We start from the raw sequence: 26,577 nt of genomic DNA on the forward strand, positions 1-26,577 counted from the left end.
GTTCATGAAAGTTTGAGGTTCCCACTGATGACTTTCAGGGGAAGCATGATGTTGATCTTCACCCACTACCCTCCCCAGCCCCATCCTGTAAAGGAAGAGATGCTGAGGCTGAGTCAGATTCAAGGACATGCCATTAGCCTATAACGCCAGGAGGTGAGATTTCACTCTGAATCAAGGAAGGATCTGAAGTCTGAGCCTTGAGGGAGTCATCATTCTTGTTTGGTGTCTCTCTTGGTTCCTTTCCTTATCCATCTAGTTCTCGGCTACTCAAGAAGATGGGGAAGAAAACTGGCCTGGGAGAGGGTGTGGAGCTGGACCAGCTCTGCTGTAGGCAATAGAACAAAATTCTGTGGTGCCTTCTTCTCACAGTCTTGCTCCTCCTGGCCCAGTCTGGCTCCATCATGAGAGTTGGTAGGAAAAAGAGCACCCAGATTGGCTTTGTGATTTGAAGAAAATGGGGAAAGATATTTGATCTGCCTTGGTTCTAGCCCCTAGACCTTCCACTGCCTTGCAGATGGGACTTCTATATGAGAAAGTCTAACTCAACAGTGTCTAAACCTGGCCATCTCTGTCAAAACCATTAGTAACAATTAAAAAAAAAAAAAAACTCTCAGGCTCTACACTAAACTTACAAAATGAGAAAAAAAAAAAAACAGGAGAACAAGGGGCAAGCAGCTATCTATTGTTAAGTTTCCTGGGTGCCTATGATGTAGCCAGTCCACGGGACAGCGTTTGGAACCCTCGGCTCCTTACAGGACACCACATGCACTACAGTTGAAGACAGCAGCTTCGTGGTTTGCTGAAGTATATGAGTCTGCCTGGCCTCATTCTATAAGCATATTTCCTTCAGGAACTTCATGGATTGTGGTGGGACAATAGGAGTGTTAGAGAGTCTGGGTTCACTTTCTCTCTCTCTCCATACACACACACATACACATTTCCCAATAGTACCTACATTTGGGGAAATTTCAGCAAACACTCAGTGAGTATATGTTCAAGGGCCTGGCATTTGAGAGGCAAATTCTTTACAGAGAAACCAAGGCTGGTGGCATTGAGAAAATCCTGATGAACAATAGCTCCTATGTACCATGAAGAGATACTTCCTGGTGTTTGGAGCCAAAACCTCATCGTAAGAAGTAGTGAGAAGAGCACACGAATTAATATGGCCCCAAAGCCATATTAATTTCCCAGAATGACAAATGGCAGATGACTTGTGTTCCTTCCTGAACAAGAAAATTGCTCAAAGTATAATACAATGACCCATATCTCGCCAGACACTGGCTAAATGTCTTCCTGGCCCCTGGAATAAACCTAATGCTTTACCCCAACCCTTGTATTTATGAAAAATTTAAAAAGACTCCTTGCAGTGAAAAGAACCAAGTAAGTTCTCTTTGCTGAAAAACTTGCTTATAGATTCCTACTTTCGTGTTCAGAATGGAAATGTTCAGCTACCCTCTGGCATGATTACATTTCTAATTCATTGGGTGGCGATATTGATTTCCTTTACCACAGGAGATATATTACCTCCTGAAGAATTCTAACCACCTTGGGCCAAAGAAGAAAACTCACAAACTAAAACCCTCACTGCTAAACTAAAACGCACACATAAAATGTTTTTAGCACTGTTTCATCATGGAAGGAGGAAATAGATTATGACATCAGTAGAGAGCTAGAACTTGGAATGAACAGTGTATGTAAAGGAAAAAAGTATCTTTTATAACCAACTTGAACATATCCGTCTTTCAAGGCAGGAGGTGATGGACAGAATTCTGTTGGAACCAAAGACAAAGGAAAACAATGTGGTCCAAGCAATCTGAAAGGAAAAGGAAACAAAACATAATTAACATGATGGATTTTCCACAGTTTAACAAATATTTCACAGCACAGTGAATTTTTCATTTGCATCTGAAGGGACTCCATCAAGTAAGTAGTGGACACTGCTCTGTGATGTGATGTATTTGTCATTCTCAGAATAAAATACCTGATCACATCCCATGATAGAAAACACAAATATCAACTCAAGCTTCCAAAAGATAACTACCAGATCAGTAGTATGGAAAACAAACAAAGAAAAGAAAAAGAAATAAAGCCATTGGACAACACATATGCTTTATGTGATTCCTAGAGGTCACCTGTCTCACACCCACTTTTTCTCCTGCTCTTTGGTTCTTAAATCCCTTTAACACAAAATTAATTCTGTATTGAAAATAAGGTAATTCGAGTTCATGATCCTGTGAGAGCGGTAACACAAAATAATAACTATTTTTAACTGAGTGCTTACTATGTGCTACGCACCTTGAAAGATGTTTGACAAATGTGCCTCAGCTCAATTCACACTCACAGTAACCCCATGAGATATGTGGAGAAAGGCTCAGGAAGTTTGAATAACTTGTCCAAGGTTATAGAGTAAAAAATACCAGGGCTGGATTCATGTCTAGTTAAGCTCCTAAAATCATGCTATTTCCACCTCTCACAAGGCAATCTCTAGGGGAGCTCACAGTAATTGAAACCGAGCAGGGCCCTGTGGGGCTCCAAGGCACAGAGGCCTTTTTTCGTTCCCCATTTCTTGTAGGCCAGACTCCAGCCTCCATGACCTTCCCTGAGTTCCAAAGGGCAGATTTGAACAGTTGCTAATCAAGGGAGGAGCATCCAAGTAACCACCTGAGGCGAGATTAAAGGGACCAGAGAGACTTCCCTGATGGGACAGTGGTTAAGAATTCACCCTCCGGGCTTCCCTGGTGGCGCAGTGGTTGAGAGTCCTCCTGCGATGCAGGGGACACGGGTTCGTGCCCCGGTCCGGGAGGATCCCACATGCCGCGGAGCGACTGGGCCCATGAGCCATGGCCGCTGAGCCTGCATGTCCGGAGCCTGTGCTCCGCAGCGGGAGAGGCCACAACAGTGAGAGGCCCGCGTACCACAAAAAAAAAAAGAATTCACCCTCCAACGCAGGGGACTTGGGTTTGATCCCTGGTCAGGGAACTAGATCCTGCATGCTGCAACTAAGACCTGGTGCAACAAGGATAAATTAAATAAATAAAAATTAAAAATAAATGTTTAAAAAAAATTTTTTTAATGTTTCATTGCTCAATCATACCCCTGGGTTAGAGTTTTTTATGCCACACCCCACTCTTTAATACTGTGCTTATTAATCTTTTCTGATCAGGTATTGGCAAAAATTCTAGAAAGATAATTTGAAGGTCATGTGAGTTGAGGAAATGTGTAAGATGCTTGGGTGTCTGGTATCAGCATAGAGAGGTGAGATGCCTTATTCCTGGGTCTTGGGTACCTCATAATCCAACAATAACCAATACTTCTTGGCTGAGGAAGCTGGCAAACATATGAGATTCTGGTAGGAGGAGAATGTTGCCTTCAAGGGCACAGATCTCTGGGAAGATGAGGGTCTCTGAGGAGACCTCTCCCTCCGTGGGCATATTTCCTCGGCCTGTAGACATAAAGCTGGATGGACAGGAGCCTCCTAAGGGAAGCACTGAGAGAATTCTCACTCTTCTTGGTGCTCAGAGGAGAGGAAATATCCTCTTCTTCCTTAGTACAGAAAGGAAAATTATGCTTATACTTCACATCTCTGAATTTCTTCAGTGTGTGGCAAGAATGTAAGGAACTCAGCTCAGAAGGCGGCAACATTCACAGGCTATTTGTAAGGCTTCCCCTCAAATTTCGTGTTTCTGGAGTGGAGATAATACTGGTGTAGAGTGACCTCAGAGGCACTGCTGAAAATCATTGTTTAATGATAGATGTCATTGTTACCATGATTATGATGCCAAAATCTCAGCATCTCTGTACACCAATGCCAAACCAAATCCCAGAGACAGAGTTTTGGGTGAAGTAGAAAAAGATAGCTTTTTTACTTTGCCAGGCAAAGGAGGACACAGCGGGCTCCTGCCTTGAAAAACTATGTGTCCCCCCTCCCAGAGGATGTGATGAGGGGTTTATAACAACAGTCCAAGGGTGGGGTTTCTGACAAGATCAGGATGTGTGCAGGGCTTGTCCTCACTCGTCTCCAGTGGTCAGGCTCCTAATCTTTTTTTTTTTTTTTTTTTTTTTTTTTTGCGGTACGCGGGCCTCTCACTGTTGTGGCCTCTCCCGTTGCGGAGCACAGGCTCCGGACGTGCAGGATCAGCGGCCATGGCTCACGGGCCCAGCCACTCCGCAGCATGTGGGATCTTCCTGGACCGGGGCACGAAGCCGTGTCCCCTGCATCAGCAGGTGGACTCTCAACCACTGCGCCACCAGGGAAGCCCCAGGCTCCTAATCTTGATGAGCTTCTCTGGTCCCTCCTACCAGAATCCCATATGTTTTCCAGCTTCCTCAGCCAAGAGATATTGGTTACTGTTGGATTATGAGGCACCCAAGACCCAGGAATAAGGCATCTCACCTCCCTATGCTAATACCAGACACCCAAGTATCTTACACGTTTCCTCAACTCACATGACCTTCAAATTATCTTTCTAGAATTTTTGCCAATACCTGATCAGTAAAGGTTAATAAGGACAGTATTAAAGAGTGGTGTGTGGCATAAACAACTCTAACCCAGGGGCATGATTCAGCAACGAAGCTTTTTTTTTTTTAATATTAATTGATTAATTGATTGATTTTTGGCTGCGTCGGGTCTTAGTTGCCCTGTGGCATGTGGGATCTTAGTTGCCGACCAGGGATCGAACCCGCAATCCCCTGTATTGGAAGGCGGATTCACCCCTGGACCACCAGGGAAGTCCAGCAATGAAGCTTTTTTTTTTTTTTTTTTGCGGAACGCGGGCTTCTCTCTCCCGTTGCAGAGCACAGGCTCCGGACACGCAGGCTCAGCGGCCATGGCTCACGGGCCCAGCCGCTCCACGGCATGTGGGATCTTCCCGGACTGAGGCACAAACCCGTGTCCCCTGCATTGGCAGGCGGACTCTCAACCACTGCGCCACCAGGGAAGCCCAATGAAGCTTTTCTTTTTTTTTTGCGGTACGCGGGCGGGCCTCTCACTGCTGTGGCCTCTCCTGTCGCGGAGCACAGGCTCCGGACGCACAGGCCCAGCAGCCATGGCTCACGGGCCCAGCTGCTCCGCGGCATGCGGGATCTTCCCAGACCGGGGCACGAACCCGCGTCCCCTGCATCGGCAGGCGGACTCTCAACCACTGCACCACCAGGGAAGCCCCAATGAAGCATTTTTGAAGATAGCTTTTTCAAGGTCCTGGCAAACAGGAAGTTGGTATCAGACACCTGGGCTAATCAGTGAAGATGTTAGCTGTCTCAAATGTATGCTTCACGCTTAGTCCAAAGTAAATAAATAAGAGGGAGTGGTATATCTGAAAAATAATGCAACTATTAGTGAATGCCTACTATATGCCAGGCACAGTACAAATCACTTTATATTCTTAACCTCAGGCAATATCCTATTATCATTGTATCTACTATTTTTATCCTAACTTGCCCAAGTTCACAGAGCAAGTAGGTGGCAGATCTGCCTGATGCCAAAGCTACTGCTCGCATCCACTGAGCCAGACTGCCTTCCAGTTCCCCAGCCTTTTATAACACCTGCGTCAGGAAAACTTGAAGCACACAAGTGTAAATTGGCCACAATATGCCTCTCTCCTTCAACTGACCCCAATGTTAAGAGCAAAGCACTCCCTGATAAAAATCACCATTTAAGGTTTAAATCTTTCAATAGCAGCAATCGTGTATTCTGTGCTTACTGCAGAGGGCACTGAGTTTTACATAACTGCCAGGAGGTCTGGCTCTATTACCGCAAATGCTCCAACTCCTGGTCTTCGCATTGTCTGGTTTCTGACGTTTCTCCAATGCAGGATTTCCCACCCTCACTGGGAGGTGGGTTATTGCATTCTCGTCTCCTTGTTTTCTTCCCTTGAACACAGAGGCCCCAAGAGGACCAGCAGCTCCACCCTCCATCAACCCCTCCTGTAAATAAGAGAGATATTGTTCAGAGAGTACTTGGAGAGGAGGATTTCAGAGTTCAGTGAGCTAAGCTTCCTACTATGTGGTTATTGGGGGAGGGGACGATCTGGGGTCTATTACCTTCACTCTGTTCTCTGAGGTCTCCACAGTGGCCAGACTGTCTCTGCACACTGACTAGGATCGTCCGTATTAAGGCTGCATTAACGAACTTCTTGCAATACTACCTTAAATTTGTTTATTATTTTACAACGGTTTCAAAGCACTTTCACATGCATTTTACCATTCATTTACTTCTCACAAGAACGAATGGAGGTGGCCAAGAGGTCTGTTAACATTCTCATTTGACAGCTGTGGAATCCAAGACAAAGCGGTTAAATGATACACGCAATGCTGTACTGGTGGGCAAGAGCCACATCCGGACTGTAACCTGGTCTTATGGCTGAGTGCAGGCTCTTTTTATCACCCCACAGTCTCTTAGTAAGGCAAATATGTTCCTAATGTTAAAGCAGTGATTGGGCATGAGAAGAGCATAGTCTATTGCAGCGGTCCCCAACCTTTTTGGCGCCAGGGACCGGTTTCATAGAAGACAATGTTTCCACGGACTGGGGAGGAGGGGACGGTTTTGGAATGATTCAAGAGCATCACATTTATTGTGCACTTTATTTCTATTATTATTACATTGTAATATATAATGAAATAATTATACAACTCACCATAATGCAGAGTCAGTGGGAGCCCTGAGCTTGTTTTCACTTGCCACTCACTGATAGGGTTTTGATCTGAGTGTACAAGCAATTGATTGATTATGGTCTCTGTGCAGTCGAACCTCTCTGCTGATGATAACCTGTATTTGCAGCCGCTCCCCAGTGCTAGCATCACCGCCTCAGCTCCCCCTCAGATCATCAGGCGTTAGATTCTCATAAGGAGCTCGCAACCTAGATCCCTCACATGCGCAGTTCACAGTAGGGTTTGCACTCCTATAAGAATCTAATGCCGCTGCTGATCTGACAGGAGGTGGAGCTCAGGCGGTAATGAGAGCGATGGGGAGCGGCTGTAAATACAGATGAAGATTTGCTCACTCACCCACCGCTCACCTCCTGCTGTGCAGCCCGGTTCCTAACAGGCCATGGACCGGTACCGGTCCATGGCCCGGGGGTTGGGGACCCCTGGTCTACTGGGTACTCTAGGCTGCCAACCCCAGGGCTGGTGCTGCACAAGATGAGGAAATATGTAAGTAGGAAAAATGCTTCTACCTCCTGTCAGCACCCTTCTTCAATCTACAGGTACCTCCTCAACTCGCTCTGGCCACCTTCTACCTCAGGGCTGGTTCACAGCTCACAGTTTTTAGTATTTTTCCCATCATATTCCTTGGAGGACGTTAGAGAGAATTTGAAGCATATTCTAAGAGCTTTGCTTTCCTAGTTAGAAACTGATCTCAGGAACTATTCCCCCAAAGCATTACTTCTGATAATAGATGGGTGTGTTTACTGCTCCTTAGTTATTTCTACTGTGTGACCTACATCCCTCTTCCCTCCACTCCCTCCACAGCCACTCCTCAGTATCACACACAAAAAAACTAAAATAATTTGTATAATTTTTCCCATGATCTTCCTTACCCTTTCTTCCACAATTAGAAATCGAGTTAATAATATAGTCCCCTGAGTATGTTAATAGTAGGTAGTAAGAGCTTGAGGTATTATGATTGCTACTCCACTCCTCACCAGCAGGGGGAGCTACCATTTTATCAAATAGCTGTAAATCTAAGCCTCAAAGGAATGAATCGCAGTGGTGGCATTTTAGTTTACCAGGACAGGCCACTTGGGGAGACATTTGGAGGCAAGGATGCTTTCTTGATGCTTGTCTATAAGCAACCGTGGTTTAGTCATGTACTTATTCATTTATCAAACACTTATTAAGTGACTTTATGAATCAAGCACTATGTCAGGCTGTGGGAATAAAGACAGGAATCAAACAGTTCCGAATTTAAGAAGTAAGCTTTCTAGAGGAGAGAGACACACAAATGACTATAAAAATAAATATACACAAATCATCTCATACTTTGCCTACTTATAAAGTGAATTTCACATACTAAATACTTAAACACCAAATGCACTGTTGAGCACACAGCCAATGTTCAACAAATATTTGTGAATGATTGACTGGTGGAACATAACACAAAATAGAAATAGAGGTGTTTCCAAGAGCTTGCCACCAGAAAGGTTAGTCAGTGCAGACACAAGCTCTGTAGACCTAAGTTATGACAAAACCTTACTGAGATGACTATGGAAGGATGGAAGGTGTTTCAGGCATAAATCTGTTCTAATGGAGAGTGGAGAGTAGAAGGCAGTTCTGTTAGTTCAGATGGGAAAATAGAGAGATAGCACAGGGCCCGACCTCAGTAGCTACAACCCAGAGGTGGAATAGGGAGGGAGAGACAAATCCAAAGCCCTATGAGGCTTCCCCTTCTCCATACATGAGGAAGCACAATCTCAGAGGCCAGAGGGAAAGGGTAATTCCCTTTTCATTGTGTCCAGCATAACTTGAGAGAATGCAGCACACTGACCTGCTTGATCCCCTACGAGGGCTCCTTGTTCACACGCCACACCAAACGTGTATGGTTTGCAATGGCACTGACACTGGGTCCCCTTAACAGTGGCCATGCCACCATTTTGACAAGGTCGGCAATGACAGGGGTCAAATTCATCGAGATATTCCTCAATGGCCCGTTTCAGGTATAGCCTTTTCACAGAGGCACAGGGTACTTCCTTTACCAGCTCATACAAAGGCGTCAGCTACACAGATAAAGACATCACGGTCAGTAATCAGGGTTTTGGGTGAGAATGTTTTCCTTTCAGCATTTTGGCTCAATCTCCACTAAAACAAAATCAAAAGCCACTCTTATCTTAATTCCAACTATTTCTTGTTCAAATAAAAAGAGAAAGCAATTCACTACCTTTACAAGACAAACCTAGGGAAAATTAGAAACAGATAGGGAGGGAATATTTTTTGTATTTTGTGTGCATACATAAAATTTTTTAAAACCAACAGGATGTTCATTTTCTAATTACTGAAAGATTATTTTAAAGACAACACATTTCCACCCCTGCAGAGGATAGAAGAAAAGGAAATGCACTTAAATTACAGTAAAGAAGCAAATGCAATTAAATTTGAGATTAAATATCCTGACTCTGAGATACTTAACATATCTCTCTAATGGAGACTATGATTCTCTCTCCCTGAAGAAATTTAAAACAGGTAGGCATTATCGCTCTGTGTTGGATAGTTCTAATGCAGAGCAACTTCAAGACCAGAGATGGGGCTTCCCTGGTGGCGCAGTGGTTGAGAGTCCGCCTGCCGATGCAGGGGACACAGGTTCGTGTCCCGGTCTGGGAAGATCCCACATGCCGCGGAGCGGCTGGGCCCGTGAGCCATGGCTGCTGAGCCTGCGCGTCCGGAGCCTGTGCTCCACAACGGGAGAGGCCACAACAGTGAGAGGCCCGTGTACCGCCAAAAAAAAAAAAAAAAAAAAGTCAGGTTGGACCTGGGACACTGCCTGACTCCTGTGGCAGGGAATAGATTATAGAATCACTTCTGCTATAACATGTGTTTTGAAAATGTGAATTTGTTCCATTGAGATTGAGATATTAAAAAATAAAATGAGTATATCACAAATTTTGTGTTTTCTTATGTACAATTTTGTCCATAAGAAACACGGGGTGAACACAGAAAACTGCACACAACTGAACCAAGCTGCATAAGAATACACAAAACACTCACACACAAGCACACATCTCAAACACCCATCTAGTTCACCACCTGTATAATAAGCCACACCAACCACAAATGGTGTTACGACTGTCATTTCTGATAGCGCTCCTTCTGCCACTTCACAATAATTCACAATCTGTAACCCTCCTATCACCCAGCAAGCTTCAGATCCTCTTCTAGGTAATGTGCCACCTTTATTGTAGTCCGTGCATTCCTTAACAATTTAACATGTATAACACTGCTACTGTTTTTATTGGTGCCTCTCTTTTTTTTTTTTAATGAGTGTCACAAAAGTTTTTTAGTGTTGTGTTCCTAACACCTTTTTTCCCATAAGCCCTGTGATCTTTATTGTGCAATTTTGCCTAGCCCTCTGATTTTTAGGAACACATATGTTGTGTTATAAAAGAACTGACTGTGCCAATAAAACATCCTAAAATTCTGCCAGCCAAATTGATTCTATCTTTTTAGAACTAATTTGCATGACCAGGAGCCTACAAGCCATGGCCACAGGAAGAAAGGTGATCTGACAAATGTAACACTAGACAAGCCCCTAAATGCCTTCCTCTTGCAAGAATCTATAAATCCTCTGAATCAGGGACCAAGGAAAACATAATCAAATTTAGGTCAAAAGCTTGAAATGGAAATTTTAGCATTAATTTCTCTTGGGATTTACAAGACATTTAACCTTTACAACTGAAATATGGACATACAAGATAATGAAACTTGTTTCCTATTATGTATGCATTCATTTTACTATACAAAACATAACTGGGATACAGAAAACGCTAATTACAGCCTTCTCTGTTTAACCACCTTAATTTAATCTCATTTTCCCAGTGCAAACAAATATGACTGCTTTCTGGTGCTTTCAACAGAGTGTCACATACCTTTTGTTTTATGATTTGGGGAAGTTCAGTCACAGATCCTGCCCAGCGAGAATATCTCCATTTGTTTCCAGCAGGATTGTCCAGTTCCAGGTAACTAAGGCCAGACACAAGGCCAGGACGTCCCCCTCTGACAAATGGGACCCCTCGTAACACATTGCCCTGAGTTACTACTCAAGGAGAAATCAAACAAAATAAGTCTGGATGCACAAATGAAATGAGAATGAGAATATGAAATTCAAAGTCAATGAAGTAACACAACCCATTCAACTGTATGACATTCTGGAAAAGACAAAACTATGGAGAGAGTAAAAATACCTGTGGTTGCCAGGAAGTGGGGCAGGAGGTATTTTTAGTATTTTTAGTGGATTTTTAGGATCTTTAGAAGACTTTTAGGGCAGTGAAATTGCTCTGTGTACTATAATGGATACATGTCATTATGCATTTCTCCAAACCCACAGAATGCACAAGAGTGAACCCTCATGTAAACTATGGACTTTGGATGATTATTATGTGTCAATGTAGGTTCATCAGTTGTAACAAATGGACCACTAAAGCCTGGATGCTGATAATGGAGGAGGCTGTGCCCGCAGGGACAGCGGGGATATAGGGATTCTCTGTACTTTTTGCTCAATTGTTTTGTGGATCTAAAACTACTCTAAAAAATAGTATCTATTAAGAGAGAAAAGAAAAAAGACACAACCATTACCTAACAGTAGATGATTATTAAGAAATTATTATTCATATTCTTAATGTTCTTAGTGTAAGAAGAAAATTTGTTATACAGGTGACTATCTTGTTTCCTAGAAGATACATGCATGTATTTAAGGATGAAACATCATGACATCTGAAACTTCCAAATGGTTCAACAAATATCACAAATATTTTAAATATATATTTATGCATTGCTAAACAGTCAACATTATAAATACTATATGTAGATATATATATCAAAACATCAAAATAATAATTATTGCATGTAAGAGGTGGGTACGTTGGCGTTTTTTACTATGTTTTTTCAACTTTTCTGTATGTTTGAAAATTTTCATAAGAAAATGTTGGGAAGAAAAAGTTCATTGCATCTGGAATACTAACAGTAACCAAAATGTTATTAACAGGCATATATTAACACATAAAAAGTGTTCTAAAAAGTTTGAATACTAATCAAATCCTTTTTCTCATTTCTGTGCCTTATAATTGCAGAAATATTTTCATCTCCATGTCTAATTGGTTTCCACACTGGTCATGACTGGAAGTTCCTAACTTGCTGACCAGACTTACGTTGATTTTCATTTCTTTTTTTTAATTAAATTTTGCAATTTCATAACATTTTCATAAAATTTTGCAAATTCAAAAATTAGACTTTTATCATCAGAAGTTATTAAAGTCTCATATTTTTAAAGAAATGCCTGAGTGCTTCCTCATCTTCCTTGTTAGCTACGTTTCAAAATGCAAATAGTCACACTTTTAATGCAGTGTATTGCCAAGTTCAGTCCCTGAACTACTGGAATCAGAATCACCTAGAATGACTGCAGATTTCTGAGCTCCAGCCAAGACATAGAAGGATGTAGCTGAGAGAAAAGTCAAGTACTCAGCATTTGAACAGGCTGCCCCAGGTAATCCTCTTGCATACCAAAATTTGAGAATCACCACCTAAACTGACATACCTGTTTACAAACTACAGAGTCTAAGAAATCAGCTTTTATATTTATTTTTAAGCCTGTAGCCTCTCTCTCTACACCTCAGTGAGCTCTGTGCTCCAGCTGGCCCTCTTCCCCTAGACAATCAGCCTGGGGCAACAGTGAAAGGCCCAGATTGTGAAGCCAGACATTGGAATCTTGTGCCTGACCCCAACTGTGGTCTTGGGCAACCTTTCTGTGCCTCAGTGTCCCTGTCAGTAAAATGGAAATATGAATAATACCCAGTTCTTAGGTAGGAGTACATTGGTTAATTTTTGTAAATCACTTAAAATTGTGCTGGGCACATCATAAGTGCTACATGTTTGTTAAACATAACATAAAATAAGATAAAGCAAAGCAAAAATAAAATAAAATAAAATAAAATCAGTAAGCAGCTTCCAATCACCAGCCCAACTGATAACTGATGTCAACAACTTCTCAAAGCTCCCACTTTCATTTCTATTTCCAGATCAGTGTATTTCCATGTTGTTCAAAAACTTGTCCTCCTCCTTCGTCACGTCAGGTCCAAGAAGACAGGCACTTTTTCTGGCATGTTCACTGCTGTATCACCAGTGCCTAGAACAATTTCTGCATGCACTGTAGGTTCCGTAAATAGTTGATGAATAAAGTAAGTGAATGAGGAATTAAGCCTGGCTTAACACTCTGTCTCCCTCCTTCTTGCAGTCATCTACTAAAGGATCCTCACTTCCTTGATGAGGACTTTAGCACCTGGCTCAGTCTTCTCCTTCATCCCAATTTCTGCCATCACCCCAAGAGAACTTGAGCTCTAATGCTGCTCCATGGCTTCACACAATGCACCACAGTCTCATTTCCATCCCTACTACACTCAGAATCTCTTCATTTGAAGGCAATTAAGTCTTAATCACCAAATCCAATGAAGTCTTCAGACCTCCTCTTACGTCACTTCATTGTAGCATTTCTCGCTGTCCATTTCTTCTCCTCTACCTTCCATGTTACTCATCTTTTCTGGTTCTTATCCTATCAGATTATTCCTTTTCAGTCCCTCTCCTTTCACTACAACTTTATATTTGTCATCCTTCATTTAATCACTCCCTGCATTAAATCCTTTAACGGCATCCCTTGCCATCAGGGTGAAACCCAAACTCCCTAACACAGCATCTAGACACAGTTTATTTCTTGTTCAAATAAAAAGAGAAAGCAATTCACTACCTTTACAGGACAAAGGGAAATTCCTTCTTCAATCACTCAAAGACTAACACACCACCTCCTGCACTCTGCCACCACCGTCACCACCACCACCACCATGCACCAAAACCTTTTAACTGCACTGAGCATCCATGTCACAGAATGAAACTGAAGCTTCTCCTCTTGCTGTCATTTTTCTAGGCTTGTTTGTCAACCTTCCTCACTGGAAACAAAGATGGTGATCACTGAGGACATAGTTACAGTACACAGAGGTACCCAGTGAAATGTCCACTCTGCAGGATGGATCACTGCCGTGACATACGACAGAGACATCAGAGGTCAAAATAACCAAGTATTTCAAAAGCACAAAGTAGAACACCCACTAGAATTTCAAAGGCCCTTGGAGACCAGGAAGTAACCACAAGAAAGAGGGATGGAGGTAAGTTTGTAATGAAAATTACCTGAAACCAATTTTAAGGTCTCTTCCACCTCCTTGCATTTGTGCTCTGATGATTTAAACAAAAAATTGATATGTGAGGAAGCACATTTCTTCTGCTGCTCTGAACTAAGACCTGGGGAGGGAAATTTTAAAGGTGCTTAGTTTCCACATTTGTTGAAAATCTCCTTTGAGATGCTGGCCAGGTGTGAGAGTGGGATAAGAGGTTGTTTCCTACCACTGGGGCCATATAATCAAAAATATACTATACGGGCTTCCCTGGTGGCACAGTGGTTGAGACTCCGCCTGCCGATGCAGGGGACACGGGTTTGTGCCCCGGTACAGGAGGATCCCACGTGCCGCGGAGCGGTTGGGCCCGTGAGCCATGGCCGCTGAGCCTGCGCGTCCGGAGCCTGTGCTCCGCAACGGGAGAAGCCACAACAGTGAGAGGCCCACGTACCGCAAAAAAAAAAAAAAAAAAAAAAAAAAATACTATACGTACATTTTCAAGTGCTCTAGAAGGGTCAAGGGTCAGAAAAAGTGATATTTGATGTTTGTTATAAACAAAATAAGATACATGCATTATATTTAGGGGTAAAGCATCACATGTCTGAAACTTACATTCAAATGGTTCAGCCGCTCTTGGCTTCTATTAACTTTGACCAGAGGGTGGGGGTGGGTGAAACAGTGGAGGGAGCAAAATCTGAGCACTTCACAGAGTGATACCTTATACCCAACTGCAGTCAGCTTCTCAGGCATAAGGCAAATAGGTAAAAGTAGATGTGCAATGGCCTCCAGCCCACCCACTGGAGACCCCAAAAGCTGGGTTCTGGTTCTACAGCAATTAATTCCTAAAATCCTAGTTCTAGTGCCTCAGTCTCTCTATCTTTAACATCTCTGGTGTCTACATTTTCTTCCTATGACACATAATCTTAGATGGTTACAATTTCTACTCATTATCAAATGGAGTTTTGCAATGCATTTTTTTAAAAGAGGATAGAAAATAATAAAGGGTAGAAATGTATTTTTATATAATTTTACTAACTATATTATAACAAACTCAGTATTTCTTAAAGAACAATTGGGGGCATATAACATATCCCAGAATCCTTGATTAATTTCACTTAAAACTTTTAAGAACAAAAACTGCTCAAGAGTAAAATTTTTACTCAAATTTTTTTTACCGACTCAGAAAGCTTTAAAAAAAAATCCTCTTCGTTTCTTTTTAAGTGTTAAAGAAAAAAAAAATGGTCATGAAACTGAGTTTAGATCAAGCCCCTTTCTGGATTAATTTCCCAAAGAAATATTACCTCTGTTGTTACTACAAAAACCTGTGCTTGTGCATTCATTTCCAACCTGCTGAGGTTGGAAAAGCTCACATTCTAATTAAATCTTAATTGGTAAAACTTAAGCCCAGTAGAAAAAATAATAGTCAATGGAAACACAGAAAAATATTGTAGTTCACTCACAAGAGAAGGCTACAAGACCTCCTCTGAATCTCAGGTAAGCAGTCGTACTCTCCTCCAAGGTGGTAAGAAAGTCTTGACTGAAGAGTAAGATGCTAACAAGACGATTTGGGATAGAGAAGCAAGTGTGGCCACGAGCTTCAGGACAAAGTTGGAAAGGAGCAGGTTGGACTTGGAACGTAAATAAGCCAGAAGGTCTCTGGAAAGGAGGAATGGATACTAGGACACACACTCTTCTCCAACATGGCAGCAGCTGGTGAGGAACATCCTCTCACTGTGAAGTCAATGAAGTATGAACTCAGTAGCGTGCCCTGAGTCTAACAAAAAGCAGGCAATTCCAGAAGCAACATAGCGTAAGGAAAAAGCTAAGTTGATGCTGGAGCCAGTTAAACCTGCTTACAATCAGTATGCCCTTGGATTTCACTCGGTAGCAGTGAGGATTATTGCTAACATAGGCAACCTGCCTGTCTAGAAGAAGGGATTCAATAAATTTAAGCTATTGTTACAAGTTTTAGGTAGTAAGCAAACTCATGATATCCAGAGTAGATTTTTTTTTTAAAGGAATGTGAGTGGTAAAGAACAGAGGTAAATAAGAAAAGACTGCATTGAAACGTTTTGATTTCTGCAATATCAGTAAACTCCTCATTAGTTTTCCTCGAGGAATATTACTTAATCTGAGAAACGGGGAAGATTAAAAAGTATTCTAAAAATCCAATCAACACATTCTAGAGATAACAATAATGATAATGGCTTAACTCTCACTTCAGGGTACTATCCAAAAGAGTAGGCAGGCTTTTTCTTAAACCCTGGAAGATTTTGAGTAGAGTATAATAGATTCTTGCAATTTGGGATTCTTTTGCAATTTAATCTCTATTTGTCATATTTTAAAGCTCTAAAGTTTAACTACTAATTAAAATCCCTGCAATGCTTGTATATAACAATATTTTTAATACTCTACCGCTTTGTTTGATTTTTTCTGAGTCCAAATAAAAGATAACTTTGTATTCTCCTCCTAAGGACCCAGACTGAAGATAATGTGTCCCATACTGGTCGATCAGTCTTCGATAGGCGCTGTAGTCATACAGAGAGGGAAGGTAGGAGAGTTCCTTCCAGAATGACTCAGCAAGTTGTAAAAAGTCCGGATTGTTATTGATAAACTGAGCCACTTCAACAGTGTTCTGAAGAACCAACAACTGATAACTCTATAGGAAGAAGAAAGAGTAAAAGGAGTTTTAGGATGAAGACTAAAAGGCAATGGAAATAGTTCCTTGTCCAATGTCTCCAACAATAGCCACCTCCATCAATGCAGACTAAATGAATTTTTATTTTTGATGCATAATGAGGTCTCTTCTGGGCCCACCCACTTGAAGCAATCTAAGGAATTTTAGGAATCCCAAACAGAAATAACATCTGAGTGATGACATGGTAACTGGTTTTATACATGACTTTTAAAACCCCCAAGACCAAGCTGTTATGACCTCCTCAACTAGAAAAAAAGATTCAACGTTGTTAAATGCTAAATAATCTCACAGACAGGGATATAATATCCCTAGAGTCCACATCGTAACAATGACTTATAGGTAAGGTGACCATATAATTTATCTCCCATACTGGAGTATTTACAGGGTAAGCTACTTTATAATGAGGTCTTTTAAACCCTTCCTAAGCATCTTTTCATGATGTCCAAGACAGAGAGCTACCTTACACCAAATCCTCACTTATGTGAACAATATAATATGGGTATAATAAATGTTTTTACGGCTCATATTTCCACAATCAACTTCTTAGTCATGAAACAAACAAAATTATATTCCTTTATACCTCGCTTATGTGATCTATTAATCAAGTTACTGACTTTAAGAATGAGATGAATTATGTATATTATGAATGATGATCAGCCTGAAAAATTCTTCAGCAGTAAGTGTGAATCAATTAGAACAATTCATTTCAACTGTTCAGGTTGCCCAAGATGAAAGTTTTAGTATCTCAATACAACAGAGTATCTAAAGTTAAGTCTTTTAACTTCCTCGGATGAAAATGTTAGTATCTCCAAAGTAATAAAGTATTTTAACATCTTTTATTTTCATGCACCTTCTTTAAAAAACTCTAGTATTAGTGTTTTGGAAGCACATTTCATTGGATTTTTGAAATTGTATATAATACTTAAAATAGTAACATCAGTAATCATGAATTAGAAATTTAGGCTATGCGCATCCGGAGCCTGTGCTCCGCAACGGGAGAGGCCACAACAGTGAGAGGCCCGCATACCGCAAAAAAAAAAAAAAAAAAAAAAAAAAAAAGAAATTTAGGCTAGTTTTAACTAAAAGATTTGAAAGTAATAAGTTCTTTTTAGATTTTTAAATAAGAACAAATACTTCAATGAGAAAATAAAAAGTGTAAATAAATGTATTATCAAAGAGAATTAACAAGACAAAAACCATACCTTTTAAAGAAATATATTGGATTATCTCTTTGAAGAAGATACTATGCCCTAATTAAAAAATAAAAGCTGATTCTTTTAGTAAATGCACTTCTGTTAATGTTAGAAATACCTAAACCAGTAAAATATGGAAAAGTTAACTAATATATTTCATACTAACCTTTTCCTTATGGATTTCTTCAATATTTGAAGAGGAACTGTATGAAGAAGATGAAGAACCAAAAAAGAGGAAGCGTCCTTTACTAGATGATGAATGTTCTGTTGATGTATGTTTTACATAAGACCAGGTACTATTGTAAAATTCATAATTAAAATCATTATTTATTTTCACCTATAAAGAAAATGAAAAAGTTAGATCTCTGGGGCTTTATTTTTGAAATGTTCTATGTGATCCAGTAGTGGATTTAAACTTCTAATTCTGTTCGACTTGAAAAAATGTTAAGATTGGAATTGTTTTTCCTATGCTAGATGGTAGAAGAAAAAGTCATCCCAAACAAATTTAAAAACAGACAACAGGATAGTCACATGTGGTTGAGAAGGGACAGCTCCAGCATACATGAAGACTACTATTTCTTTTTCCTTTATTTAGTCCTAGATCAAGTGTCAAAATGAAATGCCCACAGAGGACTGGCAAGTAATATAAATGTTGGAAGCATCCAGTGGAAGGCAGGGTAGTGAAGAAGTGAGCACACACCCTGTCTAAAAGGGTCTAAAAGGTACCCAACACTCAAATCCATCCAACAGTCCTATACATTACTACAGGTTCTAGCACTGACAGATATCTGATTTTTCAAGAAAAGAGATATATCTGAATCTTCATGAAAAAATCTTTAGTTTTTTAAAATCATAGGCAACTATCTTGCTAAAAATGTCAGTCACAATGAGAATAAAACATGAAATATGACCCTCAGTCTGTTCTATATAAATATTCAGATCAGTAACTCTCCTTTCACAAGTATTTGTGTTTCTATTATATGTCCATACACATCTGTATTTGAGATCAAAGTATAAATAAACACAGAGAAAATTTAAATGATGAATATGATACATTTTAAAAATAAAGCTAAAATCTAAAAAAGAGTGGATATATGTATATGTATAACAGATTCACTTTGCTGTACACCTGAAATTAACACAACATTGTAAATCAACTACACCTCAATAAAAATTTTTTTAAAAAATGCTAAAAAGAAAATAGAATATTATGCAGCCATCATAAAGGATGATTGTGAGGACAAATTGTTCATGTTAAATGAAAAAGCAAGTATAAATGTGATATTTACAAATCCTATTAACCACAAATATGATAGTATATGCCAGTCGAAAAAAGACTAGGAGGAAATTCAACAAAATGCCAGAAAATATTAAAAATACTTTCATCACTACCCATGTTAAAAATTAGGCATTCATGCTAGAAGCAAGACAGAAGAGAAGAAAAAATAGATTTAACCATACCTTTTATTCCAACATTATTTTCATTATATTATGAAATTGGTTTGTTTAAAAGTCAAACGCAAAAATTCAGCTCAAGTCAAAATGAAGAATATATTATTATTCTTAACTACAAAGAGGACATTATTATTATTATTATTATTGAATACAAAGAGGACATTATTTTAAAATGTACTAGAGATTTCTAGAGTCACTAGATAGTGTCTCAGTCCTATTTGGTTTTGGACAGACACAGAATTTAGTTTTTTCTCTCGAGAAAGAAAAGTTACCTACCTTTCTTTCAATGCAAAAAAAAAAAAAAAATTAGCCTATTTTTTCTCTTCTTCAGACGTACAATTCAAATACTTGATTCATGATTTATGCAGATAAGCCTCTTAAGAACTTTAGTTCAGCGTCTCCTCACTCCCATGTACCCTACACATAGCCACAAGAATCCTTTCTCAAGGTAGTGTGATCTTAAATTTTCTTTAATACCCTCTTCCTTCCAGCTAAGATCCTGAAATTTCCCCAGACTGAGTCTTCCTCTGAAGTCACAAGTTCAAACATCCTACACTCTGACATCTCTTACTCTTTTTTTTTTTTTTTTTTTTTTTTTTTTTTTTTGCGGTACGCGGGCCTCTCACTGCTGTGGCCTCTCCCATTGCGGAGCACAGGCTCCGGACGCGCAGGCTCAGCAGCCATGGCTCACGGGCCCAGCCGCTGCGCGGCATGTGGGATCTTCCCAGACGGGGGAACGAACCCACGTCCCCTGCATCGGCAGGCAGACTCTCAACCACTGCACCACCAGGGAAGCCCATCTCTTACTCTTTTGACACTCATTCTATTTTTGCCATATCTATTATTCAACCTCATAGAGACAGACCTTCAACTTACTTTCCCTTCTCTTTCCTTATCAGCACCTTCATTTTGTCACTTCCTTCATGTTGTAGTTACGCTTCATGGTTCATGACTTATTATTCTCTTGCCAATGAACCTAACTCCTGCCAATGAACCTTGCCTAGGTATGTTCTGCCACCATATTTGCCAGGCAAAAATTCAACCTTTGTTCAGCGCTCGCAGCCAAGCACCTTAGCACTGCTATAGAAAAATCACACAACTATCGATTGGTGTTACTGTAAGTCCATTCATAATTTCCAACCTCAGTGGAATCCTCAATACATTCCAGCAACCCTAAATCTCTAGCCAATTCTTTCTCCCATTCCCTACAGTATCTATTTCAAAAGTTCTGCACCCATCTCAATCCCCCAATCTTACAATCATTTCCTTCACTCTCAGAAGATAAACTTAACCTCTTTCTTTACAAACACTCCCACTATCAGACCAGTCTTCTTACACTTCTTGCTAACAAATTTACAGACTTATGAATGTCTTCGCTTCCTTTCCTGTGCAGGTGTTCCTCCCCCTGTCTAAGGCTAATTTCTCTGTCTTTTTTCTGTATTGCATTCTGTCTCACCTCTTCAAAGGACTAATTAAATTAATTGATTACTCCCTGTCTTACAGCTTCAACTTTTCTTTCTCTACTGGCTCATTCCTATCAACGCTTACACATATTCTAACCCCATCTAAGTACAGTGCACTGCAAGGGCTCTGAGCCACACTTCTAGGGTTCAGACCCCATAGTTGTCATCTACTACCTCTGTGATTGTAGGTAAATTACGCAGCATTCTTTGTCTCAGTTTCCTCATCTGTAAAAATAGTAGATGACAGTACCTACATACTTAGGTTATTATATAAAAAAAAGTTCTATTTAAAGCACTTGAAATGGTGCTTAGTATATAAAAGGTTCTTAATATATGTGAGCTACTTTTATTATCATTCAAATTAATTTCTGTTAGCAAAGTAGATTTAGAAATCTCAGATATCTACACACATACCAACAGAGGAAGCAGAGGATCAGATAACTAAGCATTAGTTAAAATTGCCTTTAGAATACGTTTTTGTGATTCATTTGATATACATATAGGATCTTGCTTTAAAAAATATAATGAAGTATACTAAGCGAACTAAATCAGAGAAAGACAAACATCATATATCACTTATATGCAGAATCTAAAAAAAAAGGATACAAATGAACTTGTTTACAAAACAGAAACAGAATCATAGAAAACAAACTTATGGTTACCAAAGGGGAAGGAGAGGGAGGGATAAATTAGGAGTTTGGGATTAGCAGATACAAACTACTATGTATAAAATAGATAAACAACAAGGTCCTATTGTATAGCACAGGGAACTAAATTCAATATCTTGTAATAAATTGTAATGTAAAAGACTCTGAAAAAGAATATATACATATCTGAATCACTTTGCTGTACATCAGAAACTAACACAACATTGTAAATCAACTATACTTCAATAAAAAAAATTTTAATATAATGAATTACATTCAAGATCAAAACAGGAGAATCCAGGAAGTTATTTTCTCCACCTTAATCTTTACTCACTCCCATCTGCAACTCGTTACATGCTGAGAATAAACAAGACAGTCTTTCAGCATCTCCCAGGCTAAACTAAGCAGGGTGGCACCTTCCCAAAGTGACCGTGGAGCTGGAATGTGCTTATGTTTCAAAGGCTTCCTTGTGGTATGAAAAATATGAGCAAACAGAGAATGTGCATGGCATCAAAGTAAGTGGCTTACTCAATAAGAAACTGGGTTTGTCCTGGGTAAACTATCATGCTGATTTCCAAAACAGAGATTAGAAGAGAGATTGACTGATTCTGTTTTATGTTTATTTACTAACATTTATGTTCCAACAAGCCAAAAGTCATGTTCCACCTGTAGAGGCCTGAATCCCCAGTGGCTCCCCATCTATTTGAACTGAGGAGGACATTGGCCACCTCCATATTCGCACCTGGGTTTCCCGCTGCAGTGATTGACTCACTGCCTATTACTTCCACCTCACTTCCCTTCGGCTGGATCCTAAATGACAGGCTATAATTTCCCTCTACCTCTGACAAACACCTTCAAATTCAGTGACTGGCAAGGCATTTCAGATGTCAATCCAAAAACCAAGCCATGCTGTAGAAAACGAACGTCAGAATTATGCTGTCATTAAATTATTTTTCTTCTTCAGAAGCTGCAGGTTTCCAGCATGTCTCCTTTCCAACCATGTCAGAAATTCTCTCCCTTATTACTTCCTCTGTTCTGTAACTTTCTAAATTTGACTACATACACACACACACATATACACATATATATGCATATATATACATATATGCAATTCTCCCCCTTATAATTATGAAAGAATTATCAACACATCCTCTTAGTAATTTGAGGAGAAAAAATTCTCTTTATATGCCTATCTCACATTGTCCCTTCTGGCCAAAGGGTAAATTACAATATAGGTTTTTCACCAAGCAGAATTTAGAGTTAAAAAAGCAGTTAACACAATACACTGGGAGAGTAAAATATACTAGAAAAATGAAAGGCGGTGAAGTCTGACAGACTGGATCCAAGCTCTACTGCTTATTAATTTGGTGACTTGAAGCAAGTCTGCTGAAGTCCTCTGAGCCTCGATTTCTCTATATATAAAACAGTAAAACATTACTTACCTTTCACAGATGTCATGAGGATTAAAATTACACAAATTGCCTAAAATAGTGCAGATGCCACAGGAAATATTCAAAAATTGGTAGCTATGATTATTTTTCAAGTCAGTTCCACTTTCTACTTTCATGATTCAATAACTCTTAAATGTAATTTAATTCCATTATAAGTTGGAGGTTGGTGGGTTTACTCCTCATAATCAGAACTGCTTTCTGAAGATGACTAATGTTGGTAAACTAAAGCTCCTTCCTTCTGAATATCCTAATAGTTTTGGTTTACAAATTTGGGAGTAATCAGTAAGGAGGGCTGAACTGGAAAGTTTTGAGCTCTGGGAAGATGGGAGGAAAGGCATGAGAGAGGAGATCTTGGAAGAGATGAGCAAGAAAGAGGCTAAAACAGGATGAGACCAGAAACTTCTTTTGGCTTAGGTTGTGGAAAGACAGACAATTTAAGATAGAGGATCTCAACTGTTTTCGTCGGATGCATTGGCATTATGAGGTAGACAATCTCTCCTCTATGTTCCCTCTAAATCTTCAGGAATTTCCCCTAAAGCCATTACTGTTTTGTGTGAGTAGATTTTGTGTTGAAATCAATCAACAGGATGAGTTTAGGTGTGTATGACAGAAACAGCCTGCAAGAAGCAGAAGCCTGCAGAGGAAACCTTGAGACCATAAACAAAATTTTAAAGTTTGGCAGTATGGATGCGGGCAAGGATGTGGAACACAGGCCACTCTTCCACACTGCTGGTGGGGTATAGATTGGTCACATATAGGTTTTGGAAACTTTAGTGAAGTGTAACCTAAACATAGCCTACAAAGCAGCAATTCGAGTTCCAGGTGTCTGCACTAGAGAAGCTCATTTGTATGGAACTCATGCACAAGAATGTTCAAGGCATTTTCATAAGAAAAAAACAGAAACAGCAGTAAAAATGCCATCTACATCAGCATGAATAAACTTTAAAACTCTAATTTTGAGTGAAAGAATGATTCATAGAAGAATATATACTATATGATTTATCTATATAAGTGGCAAAGAACAAGCAAAACTAAATCACAAGTTTTTCTTTAGGGACAAAGACTTATGGGATAAACATATACAGAAAAACAAGGAAATGATTAATACAAAATATAAGATAGTGGTTGCATGGGCAGTACAGGTAGAGAAGATGTGACAGAAAGAGGTAGATAGGAGACTTTAAGTCACTGGTAATATTCTATTTCTCAAGGTGGGTGGTGGGCATATATAGTCCTGTTTGTATTATTAGTTTTCTCCAAACTGCAAGTATATGTTATTCACAGCCTTTTGTACATAGAAATATTTCATAATTTAAAAAAAAGCATTTTTAAGTAAGGTGACACTGTGGCAGTGGTTAGGAGACTATCACAACCAGTCATGAGCAGGGCCTTGGGTTTTAACACCCACAAAGGGACAGACCATCAGGTTCTGGACCCACATGGAGTATGGAGTTCAAAATGAGACAATGAATATTTCAGCTTGAATGACACAAATTAAAAGTATCATTGCTCTATAACACAGATTTAAAGAATATATATTCCTAAACAGTAAATGTAACATAAAAGAAGAAGACTCATAGACATAGAGAACAAACTGGTGGAACGGGGTGGGGGGGGGAGCAATATAGGGGTGAGGGGGTGGGAGGTACACACTACTGTGTGTAAGATGGGCTCAAGGATGTATTGTACAACACAGGGAATAGAGCCAATATTTTGCAGTAACTGTAAATGGAAAGTAAACTTTAAAAATTGTATAAAAAATTTTTAAGAATAAATAAAACATTTCTTAAAAAAAGAAAATGTATTCTTTTTAAGCCTATATAAGACATTTCTAAGAACTGACCACATATGAGGCCACAAGTAAATTCTCAACAAAATACCAAAAAAATCAATATCATATAAATAATGATCTCTGGCAACAATTCACAGATTAGAAAGAAATCAAATCAATGTAATTAAGTACCTGGAATGTATAGGAGAGGATATTTCCACTCAGTCTGTAGAAATCTCTCCCATCCCCGCTAAACACCTTTCTGCATTGACCACCAAAACTTTTAGTGTTGAGGACTTTGTTCCTAAACTGGCCCGTGAGCGCATTGTAACTGTTTTTTAAAAAATGAAAGAAGAAAAGGCTGTTAAAAACCAGAAACACCACTTGCTGAAACAGGCATCATTAGAGAACTCTAGATATTCTTGAAATACATTACAGTTAAACATCTCTGCGAGAGCTCAAATAAAAAGCCTCCTAAAGCACACTATGCATTACCCAACTCCCCCTGCTTGTTATAATGGTTAAAACTAATAGCTGGGGAAACCCAACATCCTTTTAGCCTAATAACTTATTTAGGAAACACACAGCCCTTTTGTATCTATGGCAACAGCTGGTTTTGAATTGAATCTATAGATAAAACCAAACTATTAAGATTACTCTTGAAGAGAGAGAACTCTCTACAATGATTTACAACTAGTCAGCCTCTTAGCATGCTAACTAGTATACTCTTTAAAGTAACTTTACCAATTTTCCATTAATGAATTTCATAGTAGTATAGAAAAATCACATCTAAATATCACTCTCAAAGAGATTATCTTAAAACCTTGAAACTTTAACTTGGATCTGACCGTTAAAAGTTTTTCAGAATTCTTTTTAAAAAGGCTAACAGGGGGCTTCCCTGGTGGCACAGTGGTTGGGAGTCTGCCTGCCAATGCAGGGGACACGGGTTCGAGCCCTGATCTGGGAAGATCCCACATGCCGCAGAGCAACTAGCCTTGTGAGCCACAATTACTGAGCCTGCGCATCTGGAGCCTGTGCTCCACAACAAGAAAGGCCACGATAGTGAGAGGCCCGTGCACCGCGATGAGGAGTGGCCCCCCCACTTGCTGCAACTAGGGAAAGCCCTCGCACAGAAACGAAGACCCAACACAGCCATAAATAAATAAATAAATAAATAAATAAATAAATAAATAAATAAATAAAGCTAACAGGATTGCCTCAACTTCACTTGAAAGTTCCCAGCTAGTTTAGGTGATTACTTTTCAGTCTGAGTGTTCCAACACACTTTCTCTCTTCTTCCGCTGCTCTCATTCTGTTGTCTCTTCATTCCCTTAAGTAGCCCCACATCATTGAACTAGTTCTCCCCCCTTCCCTCCCATAGGGGGACTGACTGGCCAGGTTTTCCCAGGTCTGAGGGTTTTCCTTAGATGCAGGACTTTCAGTGCTAAACCCAACAGTCCAGGGACAACTGGTCCCTCTATGCTTTACCACATATATTTACAGGTATATAGATAGGATTTTTAAATAGTTTCAGGATGGCAAAGAGCTCTAAGCAAAGTCTTAACTATTAGGTGATTTGTTATTAGGCTTACCAAACCACAAAATAAAACACAACAAAATAAAAATTACAACCCATCGATGTGTACAGGAAGACACCCAACACCTTACCCATGTCCAGTAAGTTCTATGTTGGGAGGAGGTTTATCAAGGTCACAGGAAGGCCTGCTTTCTGCGTCCTCACACCTGTCTTCATCAGCACTGTCCTCTTCACAGTCAGAATCCCCATTGCAAACCAAAGATCTGCTGATGCACTGACCTGAACACAAGAAAAGCCACCACACAAAAATAAAAGAGGTGAAAAGCAAAAACACTACCTGGGATCAAAAGATTTCACCCTGGACCTTCAACACAACACTGATACTCTAATGTGGGTTTGAGATAAACCCTCAGTGCCCAGGGAAGGACTGCTGATTATTTCGGTCCTCATTTTTCAACATGCGAATTGATTCTGACCTTGGCTGGACACAAAATTGAAAA

The 26,577-nt window shown here is 39.8% G+C and overlaps 1 protein-coding gene across 1 annotated transcript in view; it reads right to left on the reverse strand.

Annotated features, from left to right (window-relative positions):
• The window catches only part of C7 (complement C7), a 59,641-nt gene that overhangs the window by 20,760 nt on the left and 12,304 nt on the right, over positions 1–26,577 (reverse strand). Inside the window, exons 5-13 of the mRNA XM_082622354.1 lie at positions 26,209–26,356; positions 24,733–24,871; positions 17,920–18,090; positions 16,278–16,521; positions 13,879–13,989; positions 10,575–10,741; positions 8,483–8,711; positions 5,751–5,922; positions 1,726–1,813 (exon numbers count right to left, since the gene is read on the reverse strand). Of these exons, the coding sequence (XP_082478480.1) occupies positions 1,726–1,813; positions 5,751–5,922; positions 8,483–8,711; positions 10,575–10,741; positions 13,879–13,989; positions 16,278–16,521; positions 17,920–18,090; positions 24,733–24,871; positions 26,209–26,356 (1,469 nt within the window). The remainder of the gene's footprint in view (positions 1–1,725; positions 1,814–5,750; positions 5,923–8,482; positions 8,712–10,574; positions 10,742–13,878; positions 13,990–16,277; positions 16,522–17,919; positions 18,091–24,732; positions 24,872–26,208; positions 26,357–26,577) is intronic.

This window comes from Mesoplodon mirus (genome assembly GCF_964341445.2).
Source record: "Mesoplodon mirus genome assembly, chromosome: 5".
In the NCBI taxonomy this organism is placed as follows: Eukaryota; Metazoa; Chordata; class Mammalia; order Artiodactyla; family Ziphiidae; genus Mesoplodon; species Mesoplodon mirus.